The 21,538-nt window shown below is 44.8% G+C and overlaps 1 protein-coding gene and 1 long non-coding RNA gene across 7 annotated transcripts in view; one reads left to right on the forward strand and one right to left on the reverse strand.

The window, feature by feature from the left end:
- The window catches only part of LOC110976480 (rho guanine nucleotide exchange factor 10-like), a 68,443-nt gene that overhangs the window by 36,968 nt on the left and 9,937 nt on the right, over window positions 1-21,538 (forward strand). For 3 of the 6 annotated variants that reach the window (XM_022229762.2, XM_087147348.1, XM_087147351.1), the window contains 19 exons: window positions 394-671; window positions 1,662-1,727; window positions 4,935-4,949; window positions 6,449-6,551; window positions 7,076-7,251; window positions 7,855-8,034; window positions 8,746-8,862; window positions 9,740-9,832; window positions 10,652-10,822; window positions 11,284-11,337; window positions 14,918-15,009; window positions 15,474-15,652; window positions 16,019-16,125; window positions 16,846-16,982; window positions 17,516-17,607; window positions 18,238-18,362; window positions 18,855-19,198; window positions 20,522-20,673; window positions 21,358-21,500. In XM_022229762.2, the coding sequence (XP_022085454.2) occupies window positions 394-671; window positions 1,662-1,727; window positions 4,935-4,949; window positions 6,449-6,551; window positions 7,076-7,251; window positions 7,855-8,034; window positions 8,746-8,862; window positions 9,740-9,832; window positions 10,652-10,822; window positions 11,284-11,337; window positions 14,918-15,009; window positions 15,474-15,652; window positions 16,019-16,125; window positions 16,846-16,982; window positions 17,516-17,607; window positions 18,238-18,362; window positions 18,855-19,198; window positions 20,522-20,673; window positions 21,358-21,500 (2,624 nt within the window). The remainder of the gene's footprint in view (window positions 1-393; window positions 672-1,661; window positions 1,728-4,934; window positions 4,950-6,448; window positions 6,552-7,075; window positions 7,252-7,854; window positions 8,035-8,745; window positions 8,863-9,739; window positions 9,833-10,651; window positions 10,823-11,283; window positions 11,338-14,917; window positions 15,010-15,473; window positions 15,653-16,018; window positions 16,126-16,845; window positions 16,983-17,515; window positions 17,608-18,237; window positions 18,363-18,854; window positions 19,199-20,521; window positions 20,674-21,357; window positions 21,501-21,538) is intronic. The other 3 variants (XM_087147347.1, XM_087147349.1, XM_087147350.1) reach the window with 3 other exon arrangements.
- Window positions 18,766-21,538, reverse strand: part of LOC147796385 (uncharacterized) — a 29,335-nt gene continuing 26,562 nt past the window's right edge. The window contains exons 6-7 of the long non-coding RNA XR_015428012.1: window positions 20,516-21,520; window positions 18,766-19,178 (exon numbers count right to left, since the gene is read on the reverse strand). This is a non-coding gene — a long non-coding RNA (uncharacterized LOC147796385). The remainder of the gene's footprint in view (window positions 19,179-20,515; window positions 21,521-21,538) is intronic.

The raw sequence follows: 21,538 nt of genomic DNA on the forward strand, positions 1-21,538 counted from the left end.
TGAGGAGGATACATGTATGGGGCAGTGGGGAATAGGATTATGCCCAGTGGATTTGGGTCTGACCGATGATATGGCAGTCAAAGGTATCAAAAACTTCAGAGTTCTAGATTAGATTCTTCTTAAATTTGAGTTTAGTGTGACAAGTAATAGGGTCTTTGTCGAAGTGTGTTTTCCTTGTATCACGGTCGTACATCAGACCTCCCATTCATGATCAAATGCCCTAGCTCAGTGTTCGAAATCTAGCAAGTTGTTCCTGCATTCGTCCCCTATACACTCTTGGTTTTGTCCCATTCACATGTAAGGCAAACTGCCAGGAATTAAGTTGAAGTGATCAGTGCTTGCTTAGAAAAGTTCCCTCAGTCCACGCGTATTTATTTCTCTGCCATCTTGCAGGTTTCTTCATCGACGACGACTTGCTCTACGAAGACCTCCTGGATACCAACGAGGACGAGGAAGACCAGCTAGTCATGGAGGACTCAGACTCCAGCTGGGGCTCGGAGGAGTGGGAGGGGTACTCGGACGAGAGCGACAGCGAGATGGTGCATAGCTACGTCATCGAGCCCAACTCCCCCCAGCCCAAGCGGGCCTCACTTGACAACAAGACCATCCCCCGGCAACGGTCCCTGGTGACGTCCTACGGAATGGATCGCAAAGACGAGGAGAAACCGCAGGTACAGTCACAGCAACATCTGCTGATTTACAAAAAAGGACATAGTTGTTACTAATTCGGGTCATTTTTAGAAGTGTGAGGTCAAAAAGTGTGACCTTTTGTTGTCCCTGTTACAACTGACCTCTATAATTTGACATGGGAATATCATTGAAATTGTTGCAGAGGTAATTTGCATTACATAGTTACTCTTGCAAGTCAATAAGGTGTTTTAAACCTTTAAAACTATTTGTCAGATGTGACAGGGGCATACAAAAAAATCTGGACCCAAAATTTAGTTTAAAAAAATCCATTAACATGCACATTTACATGTACATCATACATTGTCATATTCATGTTAAAGCACATGATGTGTGCAAGACCATTAATATGCCCAGCATTTACCTGTATGTGCCAAGGTAACGGCAGAGGCCGTTGTTGTTATCAAAGATGTTCTTTTGAAGCTTTGGACTGAAGTGAAAATGCTGAACATGGCCTAGACCATGTCCAACTTGACTGGTTGCTGCCGAGAATGTCACTCATGTCTATGGGAAGTGGGTGGAGCCGCTAGTGTCATATCTAGCCACAGCCGTAACATTTGCACAAAGCCATAGACATTGTTGGCATGCAAGAGAAGCTTATGAACTGACGTTGGGCCGGGCCAGGTGGGCTGGCTGTTTGAAAATGAAAAGCCAGTCAAATCTCTATTCCGCGGCATGTACGTTTACATGTTAAAGGGGTTAGTTTGCAAGGTTTGAGAAAGGTGCTTAAATGAGACAGAGAATATTGACAGTCGTTTCAACGGATTTTATGCGTCAGTGTTTGTGTTGTTTGTGTTTTGTTACTTGAAGCAATAAAAAGAGATGCAGGTACACATGCTTTGGTATCAGACATCCCGGTGGAATAGAAAACCTACTCTAGACATTACATGTACTCTTAATCTTCAGCAGGAAGTCTGAAGCTCTGTTGTGTCTGTTTGTTCATGTATCTTTACTGTTTGTGTGATTGACGGTAGGAGGAGACAGGTACCGACATGTACATGGACATGGGCAGTCATCACCAAACACAAAAAACACCAAAGGTATTACTGTACAGAAAAATGCAGTTTCATAGCGTAACTAGAGCATTGCTGGACGCGCTTTCACAGCTTAACCACTTGTTGCCGGGCGGAATTTGCAGATCTGGGACGAGTTCCCGGGCGATTTTCAAGATTTTCCATTTTCAAAGTTTTCAAAATGTCCTAACTTCATTTACTGGACGTTTACACCCACACGAATGACTGTCTGGTGGTCACTCTAATCTGACGGGCAACCTCCATTGAAGCCTGAGTATTGCAGCCAGGCCTGCCTCCCAGTGAAGAGAGCCCAGATTGTGCGGTGTTGTGTAGTTTCCTTTGTTCCCAAATTTGGCCCAGTGCGTTGCTGAATGGCAGTGGTGTGTTTTCAAATCCGGCCAGATTACCGTGCAGTAGTACCGTATCGCTCATCGCTGGAGTGCTGGAGCACTTTTGTCCCTGCTGAAAATCTGCGGGCAGTGAATGCCACAAACAGTGGTATACTGTTTCAAAACAAGGACCGATTACCTCCGCTAATGCCAACTGAAAAATGATGGCAATTCCCAGCAGCTCGGTCTTTTGTTCTGAGTACGGTCTTTTGTTATAAGGCCCAGCTTATTTTGATTTCGGGCTCCCCCGGCTATGCGTACATGTACAAACCCAAGCTACGGGTACCCTGTACCGGGAACCCTGGAGGCAAGTGGTTAACAAGAGCATTGTTGTTTTTTGATGAAATTTCTGGTGCTGGTTTTCAGTTAGCGCGTTGTTTGTGCTTTTGAAATATTTTGTCAAAGTGGCTTTGGAAGGTGAACAGTGTGGAGCTTAAAAGTAGCATAGTAATTGTGGCTTAGTCAAAATCTGATAGATTGCTTTTTAACAGTATAGAGTTACATTGAAATGCAAACTGTCCTTTCATTCTGTGGGCGTACAGCTTAATACGGGCGATTCACAATAGTACGCCTCCAAGAGTTTGCAATGCTTTGGCCAATCACAACGCGCAAAATTTGTCGACCATTTCCAAACGCGCATTGGGTCGACAGATTTTGCGAGGTCTACATGTACATGTATTTTGGGCGTTTGTATTCCATATGCCTGTATCCATGCAGTATCTCAAGTGAAGCAAGTGAACTTGTTTTGACAGGACTTTATAAATTTGCCGCCAGCTTTTCACCGTTGGAGAGGCACGTGAGACACAAACATGTGCACTGCACCTTCTATTTATAAACGATGCACCCATCTATGTGTGCACCCCGGCGGTGTGCAAATCAAATGAAGCGTTCATTCGTGTGGCGATAGTCAGTAGAGAGAAGCGTTCCTTGCGGTATATCAATTTATCAAAATGAAAAGGAAGATTTCCGTACATGTACGTGTATGTCTACTGCTGGCAATGGAGGATGACCATGTAAAAGAACATTTGAAGCAAGTCTGGTCCGAGCCAATTTGGCTCATCAGGCTGGTGTTTATCTCCGGTTTCCTTGGCATGAAATGACTGAGAATACTTCTGTTCCCCCTTGGATGGGATGCCAATCCATCACAGGTTGCTTCCCCAGCTAATGCTGGTACCCATTTATACTCCTGGGAGGAGAGAGGCAGGGAAGGGGTGAAGAGGCTTGCCAAGGGCCACAACATACTGGCAGCAGCTGGATTCGAACCTCCAACCCTATGATTGGAAGCCACAAACCCTAACCACTTGGCCACATGCCCCCTTACAAAAGAACATTTGAACTACATGTAAATGCAAAATTGCATTGGAAATTTGTGTTGGCTGAACATTTGTGGTGATGCAGGTATCAACATTGACAAATGTTTGTGGTTCTTAAGAATGCAGATTTCATGAGAAACTGCTAACACCTTAATGTCCTCGGTCAGTCATCACACTGGAATATCAATGGCCAAACCGTCTTAACCTTTGAACAACTATGTACATGTACACATACTGGTAAAGCCTGGTATTTTTCTTACAAAAATGTCCCGCGGTCATGCCAAAAGACATTGCAACACCAGTGAGCGACCTTACGCTCGTGGAAGTACCAAGTTAATGCTCTGATAAGTAGATGAGTGGTCTCCAAGTCACTTTGGGGTAAATTGCATCCTCTAATGCCCTGTGCTTGGAGGGTATAAATACGTACATGTACCTGGCTCATACCTGTGGATGAAAATTCATGTATACACCCAGTCAGGTAGTTATGCATGCGCTGTGCGTCGGGAGGAAGAATTGAGGTGTTGTTCATGTGGAACGAAACGCAGTAGAAGGGACCAGGAAAGTAACCATCAGGCTTGTGGTGCCCCCCCTCCCCCGGGGTTTCTACATTTCTGCCATGTCATGAGCACGCCACAACCCGTTATTCATGCGTGTTATTGCGGAGGCCATAACTGAATTTGAACCAGAGCGTGATGTGTACTCTAAACTAAAAATCAGTACCTACATGTATTTTAAAATGTCAAACGGACAGGTACCGGGTACAATTTGTTCCATCCACTTTTGACTTCAAATGGGAATAACAACCTCTGTAAGAACACAAAGTGCTCATGCCTGTTCACAAGTACAAAAAGTTTCTGGGTGCTGGATCACTTGCAGAAATTTATGACCATTGGGTATTAAGTAGCTAAGCTGATTGGGTAAGCTAATTTGACTGGCCTCATTTACTGGGTTTTGTGTCATGTGTACAACGTACATGTTGTCTGTACATGAATGTTTTAACCTGTGTGCTTAGTACAGTAGTGGTCCATGTATACACATGGTAGTGTGTCAACCCAGTAGGATGGCATTGTGACCAGAAAATAGAATGGAACAGGTCAACATTTACAAGTCAATTAAGGGGCCAATTTCACGGAGCTGCTTAAGTGCAAAAAACCTTGCTTAAAAAACAAAGGTTACCAGCTTAAAATCTATGTGATTGTCGTGTTAACCAAACGACAGGTGAATACCATTCCAAAACAATATACATCACATGGAGTCTCAGCTGGTAACCTGATTTGTCGGGCAAGGTTGTTTTTTTCTTGCTTACATGTAACCAAATTTTGTGCTTGAGCGGCTCTATGAAATTGGCCCCCAGGTTACGATGTGTCTCCAAGAGTTTAACTCCCGCAAGCTTTTGTGTTGTAAACTCACATGTAACTAGATATTCCTCCCTCGCATTTCTCCTGTCTCTAACACAACTCACCATCCATCTGTCGACCCATCTGTCACTGTGTTTCTCACCCCATCCGGCAACCTGCACCTCTGCATTGTAGTCGTATCTAGATTGGGTGAGTCGTAGTGTGGAAAAAAATGCCCCAACGTAGTGAAAACAGTAGTTCTTTGTAGAGAATCGTGCCTAATTGATTTAGGGCATTTCAAATGTAGTGTGCCACCAAGGGTTTGCCACAGGGACACCATAATAATTGAGAGTTCTTATGATGAAATGAAGAAATTTTCACATCAAGTTCTCAATGTACTGGTTAAGGCCATTACTACAGTCTCCCCTCCCCCAAGGCCCGTAAACATGCCTACTGTAAAAAGCCATCTGGGCTCCCAGGGGAGGAAACAGCTCCGCCCTCACAGGTACCCATTTATACTCCTGGACCTCACAGTTGATGTCTTGCATAATGTACATGTACATGTATGTCATCTTTGAGTTCATCATCTGTCCATCATTCCTAACATACATACATGTACATGTAAATTGCCTGACTCCCTATATGTAGACAGGTTCATGTAAAGGCATACTGAAGGCTTACAAATGAATCGCCCTTGCTCATGCAAAGAGACTTCTAACTTCAATCCCTGGCACCCAAAAAAAAAAACAAGTTTCTAGTTTTACATAATCCGTCAGTGTTGGGCTTCAGCACAGACAGCCACAAGGCCATGACCAGTTTTGCACCACGTGTTCTTTCATCGGGCCAGTCGCAAGTGACTGGGTGAAAAATTACACACATGTCTGTGGGAAGTACGGGCAGTGGCTAGCCTGCACCATTCACAGGCTTCTGTGTTTTTGCTCGGCAAGTCACTTGGACCCAGCCTAAGGTTACTGGTACATGTAGATGTACATGTACGTCTGAATCCGTTGTCCAGAGCTAGATCCAGGTCTACGCGTTGTTGGAAATAGGCGAGGACGCAATGACACTGGACCAAGCCATAGCTCTGGAAGCCTGTTTTGGACACGGCCTACATCTCTCCCAGCACCCTTCCCGTAGTGTTTTGCAAACAAAATGGCCTCCCTTTTGGTAGTCGCTTAGTGGCACAGTACATTGCTGTGGTTCATGTAGGAATGGTGCGGTACTTGAGGTTGTTCATATCTTGAATAAGCATTGCTAGCAATAGACTGTCTTAGGAGCCATGCTTAATGCTGCAATTTGCCTTCGCTGTCACAACTTTAAAATTCATGCAGACCCCACCAAAGTGATCCATAGTCACATCATGTTTGGTTTCATTTTGCCACTAGGGGTGTGTACCGTAGATACGAGAAAGGCAACCATTTGTGACATTCTCAAAATCATTTATTTCATGGTTAATTTTCAAATGTTTGAGTTAATGGTTTGAATGAATAGTCAGCCAAGAAATAGCGCAGAGTTTTGACTGTTTGCTGTTCCTTCCTAAAGTTTGATATGATCTCACTAGATGCAATTTAGATTCCCTTCATATTTTTGTGACTTCAGAACTAATTAAAATCTTAGTTAGAATTACAATAATCACCTGTATACATTGCTTCGCTTCAAAGCTGCCGTTTCCAAAACTTTAAAGTTTTCATGCTGTTGGTTTTGTGCAGGTGAAAGAGTTCAAAGGTCGCAGTAACCTGGACAAGGTGAGGAACTTCTTGTTTGGACGCCATGCGGGGCCCAAGGAGGAGGAGAAAGAAGATATGGATGAAGGTACTCCACCCCAGCCCTGACCCAGACCGACCTGACCCCAATCAACCCGATCCCAGCTTGTTCTGGCCTGGCCGAACCCAACCTCACCCAACCTCACCTAACTCCCCAACCCATCTCAGCCTAGACTGGTCCTAAGCCTAGACTGGCTCTAAGCCCACTACAAACCCACTTAGCCCAAATGTACCCATTCTAGCCCATCACAACCCCACCCAACAGAGTAACAGCAACCCATTGGTATTCCTGAAGCTTGGTTGTTCATGTACAGTACCTTACCTCACACTCTGACTTTACCGACATTTGAAATCCTTAATAAGGTAAATTGCAACTCTCGCTTGAATTGAAAACAGGAATCTAAGTTAACCTATAATTGTCGTGACTTTATTGCTTTTTGATGAAGGGGTTATCGTCAGAAGTCTGAAAATCGTTCTTTAATTGTGATGCTGAGGACTGTGAAACTTGTCACTATTAAAGACTGACTTGGAAGTGGATTGTGGTTTTTGTATTTGTGTCTTTCTTTTCTGCAGATAAGGACGACATCCACTACATCGACGTCAAACTGTCGCAGATTAAGCACCCTCCACCGGCCCTGCCTCCCCAGCCCCAGGGCCTGACTACGGAACAGGTTGTCCGTCGTCACGTGGTGCAGTCCATCATCGACAGCGAGAAATCCTACATGCTTTCCCTGCAGCGACTCATTCAGGTACATTTAGCTTCCGCACCCTCGATTAAGTAGAGAGCCGGCGTAATGGACATTTTACCCTCAAAGTGCAGATCTCGTTCGTGAATGGAAGCAGGGGTTTAGAGACCAGTTTACAGGAAATGAAGGTGTAAAGGTATTTAACCAATGCGGCATTTGTTTTCCAAGAATTGTGGCCAGCTAAGGCGCTTTTTTTGTTTTTTCAACCAGCCTCAACTGTTCTAGGGATCTGTTAGTGGGCATGCATTCAATTTCTGATGCAAGTCATGTTTGAATCACCAAGATTGCAACTCGATGGAAAATCAAGTAGATACTTGAGTACTCTCTGGCCGTACGGTGTAATTGTTTACACTTAAGGCCGTCATGAACTGCCCCACTTATTGTGCAATCCTGTCCAATTGGAACAGCGCCCCCAGGTGTCCAACTATGTAAAGCTCCCCCCTCCCTTCCTTCTCAGTCTCAGGGCAGGTGACAATCTCTGTTGAGGTCCATGTACAATGTTTGTGGCCACCACGTCCCCTCTTACCGCTCAGATTGGTCACGTGATGCCAGTGGCTCCCGAAAATGATCATACCTCTCTTTCCCTTTTTTTTTTCACTTTCCTAGGCCTACGAGAAACCCCTCCTGGACAGCAACCCGCCCCTCTTGGAGAAGGAGAAGGTCCGTATGATCTTCTATCGTGTTCGGGGGATCTACCAGTGTCATCTCATGTTCCAGATTGCTCTGTCCAGCCGCGTCAAGAACTGGGACTCATCAGACACCATTGGAGATGTTTTTGTTGCCTCGGTTAGTCAAGACCTATATTGCAGAAACTCAGCCGGAAAATCATTCTTAGCAGATAAATTTGCCAAGCAGAAACCAGCAGAGTGGTGCCCATATGCAGTGTACATACCGTGTCTGTTTGACTGGTAACCCGTTTGTGCTAATCAAATTCTCTTCCGTGCTTTGAAAAACATATGATCTTACCAGCCCCATGAAATTGGTTCCAGGTTTAGTTTAGTGGCTCTGCTTACATGTACAATGGAAAATCTGGACAAACCGCAGCAGAGAATTCTGCATTCAGACTTTGCTTATTTTGTTGTTTAGCCTGAAAATTAGCAGTAAGATAAAAATTTGTCTTAAGCTTGAGAGACGAAAAAAAGCCTGTTTTGTGGGCTTTGAATCTGCTGTCATGTGAGGTTGATATGATCATTTTTCAACTGCCAGGGGATATCATAGTGCTTCACAGATGTGTGACATTCATTGGCTGTGAACAAGCGTGAAGTGAAAGCTGGCATTTTCTGCCTGTTTTTGCTTGGCATTTCCTGCCTGTTTTTGCTTGGCATTTCCTGCCTGTTTTTGCTTGGCATTTTCTCCCTGTTTTTGCTTGGCATTTCCTCCCTGTTTTTGCTTTCTATGCCCAATATCTAGAGCGTCTGTCTGTTCAAAAGATGTAACAAATCTTGCTTCACCGTGTCACCAGTCCATCTTTGTCTTTCTTTATACCTAACTGTCCAGTTCTCCAAGGCCATGGTGTTGGATGTATACAGTGCCTACGTCAACAACTTCACAAATGCAATGGAAGTGGCCAAGAGAGCGGCTGCGCAGAAGCCGGCGTTTAGAAACTTCATCGAGGTGAGAAAAAAAATCAAAGTGTACAGGGTTGGCGTTAACTGTAGAAGGATATATTTCACTGTCTTGTGAGAAGTTGCTTCGTCATGGTTTATTTTGTTATACGTGCGTATTAATTGGTGTGGACTGTGTGCCATTGAATCAATGTTGAAAAGCCTGATATGTAGTATGGCTTTTTTCCACATCCAAGGGCCATATGGCACCAGTGGTAAACTTGCATCCTCGTAAGGTGAAAAAAACACATCACACAGTTCGTCAGTTAGCAAAGGAAAAGCTTTCCAAGGTTTACTCTGTAAGAAATGAACAAAGTCATCGCAGGGTAACATTTTATTTTGGCAAGTTCCTTTCAGACGTGAGATAAAAGGGTTTGTAACACTCTGTCAGATGGACCTGACGAATAGGGTGCAAAAAATATGATGTGACGTGAGCATTAGTATCAGTGAACATGTTTGCTTGGTACACTTTGGCGAGATGCAGCCAAAGGCGGATCCAGGGGGCGGGGACAGGGGCCATCAGGAGCTGATAATTTTTTTAAATGAAATATGATTTTGGTCTTTTTCACTTCCCTCCTGTCCACAGCAGGTAAAAGGCTCTGAAATGTAGCTTCACCCCTCAGAAAGACCTAAAATAATTCATGATAAATTGCCAAAATTTTGCTACAGCCGCCAAACAAATTTGACCCCCCAAAAAACTTGTTTCCGGATCCGCCCTTGGTCACAGTACCCTAATGGTTGAAGAGCAATGTAACATGCGCGTACCACCCTAGTGCGAGCGTGGTGTCACTTCAGTGATGGCTCCTAGTGTCTGTTTGTTAGATTAGTCTATACAGGATTTTCCTAGCCTGACTTTAGGTTTCCCTTGTAATTTTTTTTTGATGCAGACTCGACAAACGAGCAGCATTGATCGTCTCAGCCTCTATGCACTCATGCTGAAACCCATTCAGCGCTTCCCACAATTCATCTGTCTTCTCCAGGTAGGGGATTGGTCGCAGTAAATCATATTGGCCCGCTCCATTGGTCACTGGCTTGATGGAATGATTAGTTTATCTTTTTACTGGCTTAAAGGCCTCCTGGCCGGCCAGCAAACTGGTTGGTAGGCCAGTGTTTACAGCGTTTAATTGCAATTAATTACAGTTGATTGATTACAGTTACAGTGTTTGGCTCCTTGGGTGTCTAGTTCATGGCTAGTTTGGGGGCTTGCTTACAGACCAACAAGTGGTAGGCTGGTTGGTCAGATGGCTGGTTGGTTGGCTTGTTGGCTGGCCAACTCCCTGTTGTAATACTGGCTTGGTGGTTGACTGGCAGGCCCAGCAGTCAGCTGGCTGGCCCACCTGGCTGGTTGAACTGGCTGGCTTTCCCTGCTGGCTGGCTGAATGGCAGTTGGCCGACTGGCCCATTTGTTGGCTGGTTGAACTGGCTGGCTTTCCCTGCTGGCTGGCTGAATGGCAGTTGGCCGACTGGCCCATTTGTTGGCTGGTTGAACTGGCTAGCTTTCCCTGCTGGCTGGTTGAATGGCAGTTGGCCGACTGGTCCATTTGTTGGCTGGTTGAACTGGCTAGCTTTCCCTGCTGGCTGGCTGAATGGCAGTTGGCCGACTGGCCCATTTGTTGGCTGGTTAAACTGGCTAGCCTCCCCTGCTTGCTCACTAGCTGGCTGGCTGGCTAATTGGGACTTTGCTGGTGGACAGGCAGTCTGGCCAGCTCTCCTGAAGCTGGCTTGCTACTTGGCTGATTGTTTGACTGGCTGGCTAGCACACAACTTACCTTTCTTTGGCTCCATGTATGTTTCCCTAGGATCTCCTCAAGCGCACGCCAGCAGGCCACAGCGACCGTATGCCTCTTCAGCTAGCCCTGACCAAGCTTGAGACTCTGGCTAGTGTGCTGAATGAGAGGAAACGCCAGAGCGAGCAACGCTACGCCGTCAAGCAACTCATGAAGTGTCTCAATGTCAAAATCTCCACCAAGGTCAGCCATCATTATCCAGAACGAACTTTTCTGTTTGTGGCCAATGAATGAAAACACTGAATTCAGGTTAGTCCAACATGTAACTCCATAAACATGTTGCCAGAAAACTTCCAGAATTCTCCAAAAATCCCCCACTGTGTTGGGAAACCAATGGCATATGGCATATTGTGTGGCTTCATACATGTGGTGCCAAAGTACATGTCGGAGTTTTTGTAAAATGCAACCAAATCACTGAAGCATTCCGAGATGCACTGAGCCGATCGTTATTGCCTGACAAGGAGTAGCACCACTCGTCAAGATGGCTGTGACCAATCCCTGCTAAAAACGTGCGAGCTGGTTGCTATAGCAACAAGCCGGCGATGTCAAGGCTGTGACAACAAAATAATGACATCACCAAAGTACACAATGGGCACATGTAGCAAGAACATCTCATGATAACATGTTTTTGTATCCATTTCTAGTTTAAAAATGACAGAAGTCGCTGGCTCATCAGACAAGACGATATGCTACAGACAGTGAGTCCTTTGATTAACTTTTTTATAAATACAATGACAGAAATGATTATTGAAACTAAAAGAATATTTACGTTTGAATATTTCCATATCCGACTTACATTGTAGACTTGGGTTCCTAAGCACTGTGCGCCCATTGCTTCAGAGAATATGAGGGGAAACTTTATGAGGTTGTTGGGTTAGATGTCGAGGCATTACCTTTGGCTCATTAAGCTTTCCAGTGTCAATTTGCTAGTTCCTAACAGACCTCTGTACTGATGACGCTACACTTTATGTGTGTGCTTTCCTGTGGTGCTTAGAGGACTGTGGGCCCCCACTGGCTCCATAGGAAAGCGCATATTGTGACGTCATCAGTACAGAGGCTATTGCAACTCTGATATAGAGGACTTGCAGTCACTTGCTTTTTGACGGTCGGCGTTTAATGTACACAGATGTACGCGGAAACCTGTGTGCCTTCAAAGTCTCTCAACATTCTGGCGTACATAAAATTGCCAATAGAAATACACGGATTCAAAAATGCACGTGCCTCCTCAGACGTGGTACACTTCCTGAAATGTCTTTGCCCGTTATCTTATGTCACATAAAAACCTCCATTGAAACTCTTTTTCTCGGCATAAACTGCAACTTTGCCATGCAGAATCTTTGCCGTATTGTCGCTCAGTCAGTGTCGGTATTTGTCTTTGCCATTTTTGACCTGAACATTCTAACCTCTGTCTATATATCTCTCTTTACTTCGATGGCCGGTCCCAATTTTAGACTGAAGTGAGTATCAAGAGACTTATTTCCTGTCCCGACTTCCACCTGCTCGAAGTTGAGTCAATCGATCTGAGCTCTTCGGTCTTTGCATTGTTGCAAATAGTCGAGGGAATCCCTTGAGGTTACAAAATTTAAGAACACTTTTGAAAGTTTTTTCTCACATCTTGTAGAAATTCCAGACTATATAAGGTTATCCCCTTTCACTCTTGGAAATCTGAAATGTTCTTAAAAATTCTGTCTTAAATATTGGGACAGTCATAGAAATTCATCTTATGCTGGAATTCTGTCTTTGTCATAGAAGTCCTGTAATCATGATGGAAGACTTGTACCTTTTAATGGTGGATAAGTTACTGAAATTACACCTGCAAAGGGAATCCAAGCTCGTAATATCATTGCAACTTGCAATTTCCCTCCTGTGGAACCTCGGTGGTGTTGACTTAACTTCTTGCCAGAAGATTGATGCATGCCCATTCACCTAACCCCTCCCTTGTTGGTGTCCTTGTTTTATGGTGATGATGTTTAACACTCAAGATCTCGGGAAGAAACATGTTGGAGTAACCAGTCCTTCAATTGTTTCCTGTACTGCCAGACACCCCCCAAATTCTCTTCCAACATTCAAAAGCTGTGGTACAAGTATCCCTCATGCTGTACCTCGTGGAATTACCACACCAAAGTTTTAAAATATTCTGCATACTTTTCAAAGCAAACTACAGCATGCATAATGTCTACGTGTACACCAGATTCACATGTATATGGCTAATTCCAGAAATTAGGGTGGCATTTTGTGTCCCGGTGACATCTGACCTTTGATATTTGACATGGAAATAGCACCGGAATTTGTTTTAAACTATCACTATTTGTTTGGCAGGTACTTTGCCTTAATTCATCACTCTTGGAAATTAGAAAATGCGTGCTCAACTTACAAAATCATGTGTCAGATGTGACAGGGACACGACAAAAATGGACCCCCCCTATTTCTGGAATTCCCCATATTTAGTTTGATTTCATCCACTTCTGGTATTCTAAGTACATGTCCATGCAGTTACTGCTCAATGCTCATTGGAAATCTGAGCATTTAGGGATACAGTTGAAGACTCATACTTTCGCAGCAAAGTCACATGATCTCTCAAAACCCGAAAGTCTACTAAGACAAATCCAGGCACGTTCATGGCCAAAACGGTGGGCCCGCAACTGTACAAAAAACCAAGTGGTTCTGATTTATGATTTTCTTTTGGAATAACTCGCAGCGTTTGCTCCCTTGCCGGGGGCCTTCTTAGTTTTTCCTGTGATTATGTGCCTGGATTTGACAAAAATAACAGACGTATCCAGCAAACAGAATTAGACGCCATTTCTGCAGTGGTATTGCCCTCATGCGCATGACAGACGCATTAAATTCAGACGCTAGCGTTAAATTCCTGTTTGACTGGTATGATACCACATCTTGTCAAATGACACAAGTTTCTCAAGAATGCCATCGACGTGCATGAATGTGTGATGCTCACTGCAGTAATCGCATCTCCTCAAATTAAGTCCATATTCATGCATGTGTGGACTACTTGAGTCGGCGTACGGTGTAACTCACTCGGAGTAACTCACGAGTGCTCCAACTCCTTGTGTGAGATGAGTCCTTATTGGTGCTGTTGTAATGGAGTGCCTTTTGATTTAACCCCCCTTCTTTAAGTGTGAGTATACCCGGTGTGGTTGTACAGTAACCCCATGGTGAACTGTGTCACTGGCATCTGAAGTAGTCTTTCACTCCAGCCGTTACCCTTGTCGCCAGGTGATGTGTGGATTGTTCTGTGTTGCAATGCATGTTTCAACTGCACCTTCTTGTTTTATACAAAGACGGAAATCAGACCAAAGGAACCCTGTGAAAGAACAAGGCAGTTATGCACAAATTCCACGTTGAATTTCAGTTAGCAGAGCATGTTGGGTTATTTTTGTTTGGCCCGTGGCAACTTCTGCACGCTTGTGGACCTTCCGATTTTTAACATCATTTTAGCATTAGCACACACACACCAGTGTGTATTTGCCTGCAACTGGGGACCCCCTATTGTTCCTCTTTTGTTTGTACTTTAACTTTTTTAGAAGGCCACCCATATGTTTTGTACACAGTTGTCAATCGGGGACCCTCTGTCAATCAGGGACCTTATTGTCCTTTATTGTTCAGGGTCCCCAATTGAATGCAGAAACAAACTCACACACACCTGTCTGGGGCATTTCTGATTGCAAAAAATCAAGATAGATGAACTGTTTTAGTAATCTTTGAATTTTGCCTGCCACACCCTGCTTGGAAATCAGTGTGGGGAGTTATGCACCGTCCACATGGCCCCCATTAATGTCACCGTTTAACATAACATTGATGTACATGAAGCATGCACGGAACAAATCCCGTTTACATTATGCACAAACTCTCAGGAACGTGTGTATCCATTTGCATGGCCAGGATCCCTCTGGGGCTTCACCTCAACAACTTCCCTAATCTCCCCCCCCCATCCACCTGTTCTCTTCCCTACTCATTATTTAACTCCAGCGGGGTGCTACTACTTTCTTTGAAACTGCACATAATTTTCCGGTTGTTCATTGATTTGCATGACGGGTCCACCTCGACCACCAGCCCAGTCCCTTCCGTCCGCAGTTCACTTGTTCCCTACGCTGTTAGTGCTGCGAGCCCAGGCTGGTTCTACAGCCTCGGTGGCCTTTGGAGCTGCGTATAGTTTTCTCGTTGGTTTGCATGACGGTTGCACGGCTTGGCACATTGACCTTTGCACATCCTAAAATCTCACTGTCGTTGCTTTCTTACGTTGCTTTTTTTTTTTACCGTCAGACTTACGACAGTCAGGGGGAAATCATCAAATGCAAGGAGCGACGTCTCTTCATGCTCAACGACCTTCTCATCTGCACAACAGTCATATCCAAGTGAGCTGCACAGAAATGATCTCATCCAGTTCTTTCTGAAGAGTAAAACATGGTTTCCTCAAATGAGCACTGTAGCCTGAAGCTCTGAAGAGATCCAGTGAAAGGAAGACAAAGATATTTTCAGTTTTAGCAGCGGGAGGAAAAAACCTGTGAAAGATATTCTGGGGGAATACACAGAATTGGGTAGGGACTGAAAAGCATGTCAGTCTGGATGAGAATCGAACGTGGGTCACAGAAGTGGAAGGCAAGGGGAGTACCACAGTACCCACCTGACTCCCCTGTGGATGCAGAGGAAGTTTTTTTTTTACATACATGTAGCACTGCCCGTAACCAGCTGTAAAGTCCAAACAAGAAACACAATGAATTTTTAAAGGGCTCTGCATGCATTGCAGCTTCTAAGCAATATGTCTAGAAGTTCAAGTTGAGCGTCACCACCTGTTTATGGAATGGTTTCTCCCTGTTAGAACCTTGTCCCCAGGGCTGTCGCCTGGCTCTGACATGCCCAGATGCAAGTACCGGTGGAGCGTTCCACTCAGTGAGGTGGAGGTGGTGGAGCCCTCCGGGGAGGGAGGGACAGAAGTGGAGGTGTCCCAAGAACCTGGGAAGCTGACCATCACTACTCAGCAGCAAACTGAAGAACATGGTAACTAGGCTTTCAAATTCCACAAACTAGAGGCGATTCACAAAACAATACACCACCAAGAGGTAGTCCGTTTCCAAGTTTACAGTCCACAAAAGCATGGCTGCCTTGCTGCAATTTGCATTTGAGTGTAGGTCAGTAGAAAACTTAATATTTCAAGTTCCCTGTGCAGAGTCAGCAAATGGAATTTCCCATAATGCACTGCACAAACTAGCCTTTCCGTGGCAACCTCTTGGTGGTGCACTACATTGCAAATTGCCCTTACCACGTTTTTGACGGAAGAGGCCGGCCTGTGGGTTGACTTTGAAGACCGTCCGGCCAGCTGCTTGGTTACTGCTCTCTCATCAATTTTCTTTGGGTTTTTGTCAGATTACACGTACACCGGTTCGGCAAGACAGATGTACCAAGAACGGAACGACCTGATGCACGACATGGCTGTCGTCCGACAAATCGGCGCTCTCCTGTCCACGCTCAAGGTAAGGAGACATTAATCCCACTGGCTATCTAGAAATTCTAACATCGCCATATCTGCCCAGTTCTGTTATCTTCAAAACGAAAAGGTGTATTACATCACTCAAAATTCTTATGAACTTTTAACTGGAATGTCCAGTTGTAATCTGCTCCTAGCGGAACAATAGAGGGTGTGTGTTTTTTTGCTACTCACCGCATAGGCGTGCCATGAGGCACCCAAGTGTATGCGCGTAAGTGCATGTATATGCACGTTTGATGCTGACCACGCCTAGTATGGGTAACTAATTTAGTCCAGCATGTATGGTCTTTGCATACACGCAGAATGCATGCAAGAACCCGCTTGTAACCACCTGTCTTTCTTTTTTGCCGATTAAGGATGCAATTCAGCTCGGGGCGGGTAAAAAAAACAGCACTGTGGAATTCATGGAATTCATATCCCAAGACTTTCATTAAAATTTGTCTTTTTATAAAGTACACGTATCTAGCATTATTGCTGCCAATTGTGCTCAATCATTATTACCCCCGCTCACTGCATCTGTAAATATTTCCCAAACCATCTCACCTCCCGGGGGGGGGGATTAAAGATTTCAGGCACAATCAGAAAATTATTAAACACTGCCAAAAGTTACTTAGGAAACCTCACCAAAGTTTCTTCGTCCATTTAAGAAACGACTTGAAGAATACCTGAACCCTCATTGGACATTATGTTTGAATTTTAATGTCAGGGCTCCTATGGCACATTGACGAAAGACGACGTGGAAGACTGGGCCGAGATCATCCAGAAACTTATCTACAAGAAGGGTCAGGAGATTAAGCAAGCTGATGTCAGCAAGATACAGCTGTCACTACCAGCTGTAGCCATGTAAGTCTGGATACCAGACCACAGCCACTGCATAAGGCCCCCCCAAAAAAGTCTCGGGTTTCTGGTCAGGGGCTGGCTCCAGCAGTGGTTTGGCGACGTGGCTTTTTTTTTCTGGAAATGACACACAGTCGTTTAAGCAAGTTGGCAGCTTTTGGACATCGTTTTACACAAAATGAAAAACTTGTTATATTGCTAACATGCCGGTCTACAACAGACGCTCTGACCAGAAACTGGAGACTTTTGGGGGGCCTAAAAGGGGCTTTTTTGGCCCAGAGATGTTTCTCAAGCCTTGATGTCTGTGATGTCTGGCTTCAGACTTGGTGTCATGAGATTAGTCCACTTCATGCTTCAGCATTACCTTTTGCAGGGTAACTTCACAGCCTAGGCTTCCAGTATTTCCACTGTTTTTGAACAGCAAAGGCTTCTAAATGACACAAATCATAGACTTCGCTGTTGAACTAAAGCACTCATGTGGCTCAACCTCTGATAGGGAACTGACGCAAGTTTTGCCTTTAACTTTCCACCCTTTGCAGGGATAAACGAGTGACCTTGGTGTTCGACGCGGTCAGCTCCAAGACCAGGTTAGACTGGGTAACTGCCCTGGAAACAGCCAAGCTTGCCTTGAGTAAGTTTTCAGCTCAGTAACTGCCAGCCAATTCCGAGAAGATTTGAGGATATTCAAACTCAATTCGTTGTTGTGTTCGTAGGAAAGATCGCAAAACCGTTCAGAGAACGTCACAACAGAGCTGACTCCCGTGGGTTGCTTTGAACCCATTGTAAGCAGTAAATCTTTTAAAGTCCAGTGCAGTGAAAATGTGCCCCTCACTGTATCAGTCAACAACTGTTCTGTGCATCAGAAAAGACTTTGGATTTCATTTGCATCATTTGGGAGGCGTGTGGCCTAGTGGTTAGGGTTTGTAGCTTCTGATCAGAGGGTCAGGGGTTCGAATCCAGCTGATGGCAGCATGTTGCGATCCTGGGCAAGTCACTTTATTCCTATATACCTCTCTCCACCCAGGAGTAAATGGGTACCTGTGAAGGGAGACATGCTAGTTTAGCCGTTTGTGCCGAAATGACAGCACCAGGCTAGTATACTCACTGGGGAGCCGAGATGGTTTCAGGAATGTTCAGATGATGTGTGAGCCCAATGTGCAGGGAGCTTGGAATGGTTTGCTAGATAGAGGGCGCTTTACAAGTGCTTGTTATTATTACTATTATATTCTCGAATGTTTGTTGGTCTGATTGATTTGATCAGAATCCCACAACAACCCTGGATGGTACACTTCGGAGGACAGCGACAGCGCTCACACTGAAATGAACTATGGTGTACCCCTCCTCATGAAAGCCCTTCCTGTATTCACTACCAAGCAGTCAGCAAAGGTACATTGTAACTAACTGTCCAATTAATGCGCCAATTTAGACAGGTGGAAGGCGAGGAAAGAACTACCTTGCCAACCCGACTCCCCCACGAATTTGCTTAAAGGTTCGTAATATCCAAATTCCATGGAAAGCAGAGCGCTGGCTGTCCCATTCACCAGCCCTGCATGGGTACAGACGTGTGCCAATTCATTGTGTATGTTCCTAAATTCAAGCATCGCACCAGTGTTAGTAGTGTGTTGGTAACTACATAATAAACTCACTTGTTTTGTCGGAAAAACTTATTCATGCACTTGTATCTGTCAATAAAGTTGACATTTTACAATAAAAATTGAAAACCTTGACTGCCGAAAATGGGAGAACCACACACCGAAACTACACTAAAGATGACTTCAGTGGCAGATGATTGAGTACTTATTCTGCAATTTTATTGGCAAACTGTTCGCGTTTACAAGTCACCTGTATTATCCACTAGTGTCTGTTTTTTGCTTGTAGATCCACTGTGCGGTCTTGTGCCCCCTGGAACCGGCCTTTTCCCGCAGCCGGCGGAAACGTACCTTGGAGAGCGAGGCCACCAGGAACTGTCTGTGGGTGGTCAGTTCGGACAACAAGAAGTCTTACGTCAGCGTGGTCAGCTTCCAGCCCCCCTCGCCCAAAATCCTGGAGACGTTTGAGCTGGGCGAACTGCGGGTGCTGTGCGCAGAGTGCGTGCCAGGGGTCACCCGGTCCCTGGGGGGTGGGGAGGCAGGCGCCCCAGGGAGGAGCTTCCGAGAGAGCGTGCGACGGAGCGAGTTCTGCTTGATGAAGCCGACGGTGTGGCTGGGTACAGAGAATGGCAGGTGGGTTCAAAGGTCAAAGTTTCTGACCTAAAAGTGGCCCATGCAGAGTTGCTGCCATTACCAAAGTCTGTCCATCTAACGAGCACAGGTGGAGACCTAGACCTTACTTGAGATAAGATTCAGATCTGTACAAGTCCAACACATTAGTACTGGTACCTGCCATAACACTTGTTCATTAGTACTGGTACCTGCCATAACACTTGTTCATTAGTACTGGTACCTGCCATAACACTTGTTCATTAGTACTGGTACCTGCCATAACACTTGTTCATTAGTATTGGTACCTGCCATAACACTTGTTCATTAGTACTGGTACCTGCCATAACACTTGTTCATTAGTACTGGTACCTGCCATAACACTTGTTCATTAGTATTGGTACCTGCCATAACACTTGTTCATTAGTACTGGTACCTGCCATAACACTTGTTCATTAGTACTGGTACCTGCCATAACACTTGTTCATTAGTACTGGTACCTGCCATATCACTTGTTCATTAGTATTGGTACCTGCCATAACACTTGTTCATTAGTACTGGTACCTGCCATAACACTTGTTCATTAGTATTGGTACCTGCCATATCACTTGTTCATTAGTATTGGTACCTGCCATAACACTTGTTCATTAGTACTGGTACCTGCCATAACACTTGTTCATTAGTATTGGTACCTGCCATAACACTTGTTCATTAGTACTGGTACCTGCCATAACACTTGTTCATTAGTATTGGTACCTGCCATATCACTTGTTCATTAGTATTGGTACCTGCCATAACACTTGTTCATTAGTACTGGTACCTGCCATAACACTTGTTCATTAGTATTGGTACCTGCCATAACACTCGTTCATTAGTACTGGTACCTGCCATAACACTCGTTCATTAGTACTGGTACCTGCCATAACACTCGTCCAAATAATTGGCAACATTTTCCTCAGAAGTTTCCAATCTATTTGCCATTCTTCTGATAAAGATATACTTACAATAACTTGCTTCACAACATTCCCTGCTGTGTATGAAATTATTCCTCTATAATATTTTAACTCCCAATCCAATCAATATCAGCTAGATTTTCCTCTAGCCTCAACTTAGATCATGTCTGAAACATTCTTTGGGAAACACAACTGTTTCTATTGTTAGCGTGTCTTCGCGTATGTCTAACGGAGCCTAGACCTCGCATGAGATAACAGATTTGAATATGCAGCCTCAGAAGGACTCCTCCTCTTACTCGGTCATATGTCACTTTGCCTCAGTCATTACAATCAATGATCAGCGTTACAATTGTCCAAATTTAGTCTTTGCTATAAATTTTCCGCCTACCTGTAGGATAAGCATCTATGAGGCCAGCCAGACGGACAAGAGCCAGTGTTTGATTAGCTTTAAGGTGCCTCGCGCCGTCACGTCCATGAAGTACCTGAACAATCGCATGTTCCTTGCCCAGCAAGACGGCACGGTCCTCATATACATCAGAACTGAAGGTTAGTCGCTTCTTTTTTGAGTGGCGCTTTCAGGGATGCGAACTGGGGATTTCTTAAAGGCAGGTAGACATTTTAGCTCAGAAGTCCTGGAAAACCTTGAGAGAGAGCGCGAGGAAATGTGTCAGCTTTTAGAGGTGGGAGGAAATTGCCAGAATGATATACAAGGGAAATGCACAGAAGTAGACAGGGACCCAAACGCAATCCACATCAGCCTGGGTGGGATTCGAACCCAGGTTCCTGAGGTGGTCTGCACCACCTGACTCTCCAGTTTTGAATGGGGGAGGGGGTTACTTTTTATTTTGATTGAAGAGTTAGAACTGAGAGAATAGCACGAATCACTGACGGACATGAAAAGGATACATCTTGGGGGTAATTTCGTCAGGTTTTTAGATTTTGTGCTTCAAATTAATCAGAGTACTTCCCCCCGTTTCCAAAATTTTCAACGGTTTAAAAAGTTTAGCTTGTGAGACAGCTGTTATGTAACTCCACTTGCATAGGAGTCAAGGACTTCTTGGGATTGATCCTTGGGTGTGATAAAATGATGTATTGCCCCGGCTTGTGGACCTAGGAAAAAACATACATTTGAAATTTATTCCCATTGGATGTGAAATGGTAACTTGGATACTGAAGCAGTGTTAATGTTCACATTTAAACCCCCTTTCCCTACCCCACCCCCTTGCACAGAGGGTGAATGGAAGGTGAAGGAGCCCAGAATATCGGAGCTGGGTTCACATCCAGTCGTGGCCCTCCTTGCCGTCAAGCAGAATATGTGGTGCGGCTGTGGCAACCAGATCCACATCATTGACACAGAGAGCGAATTCTCCCAGGTGAAATTCTTTGTTGTGTCCTGTAGGGAGATCACGAT

Source organism: Acanthaster planci, linkage group LG16 (genome assembly GCF_054643075.1).
Source record: "Acanthaster planci isolate LZ-2023a linkage group LG16, COTS_SCS, whole genome shotgun sequence".
NCBI lineage: Eukaryota > Metazoa > Echinodermata > Asteroidea > Valvatida > Acanthasteridae > Acanthaster > Acanthaster planci.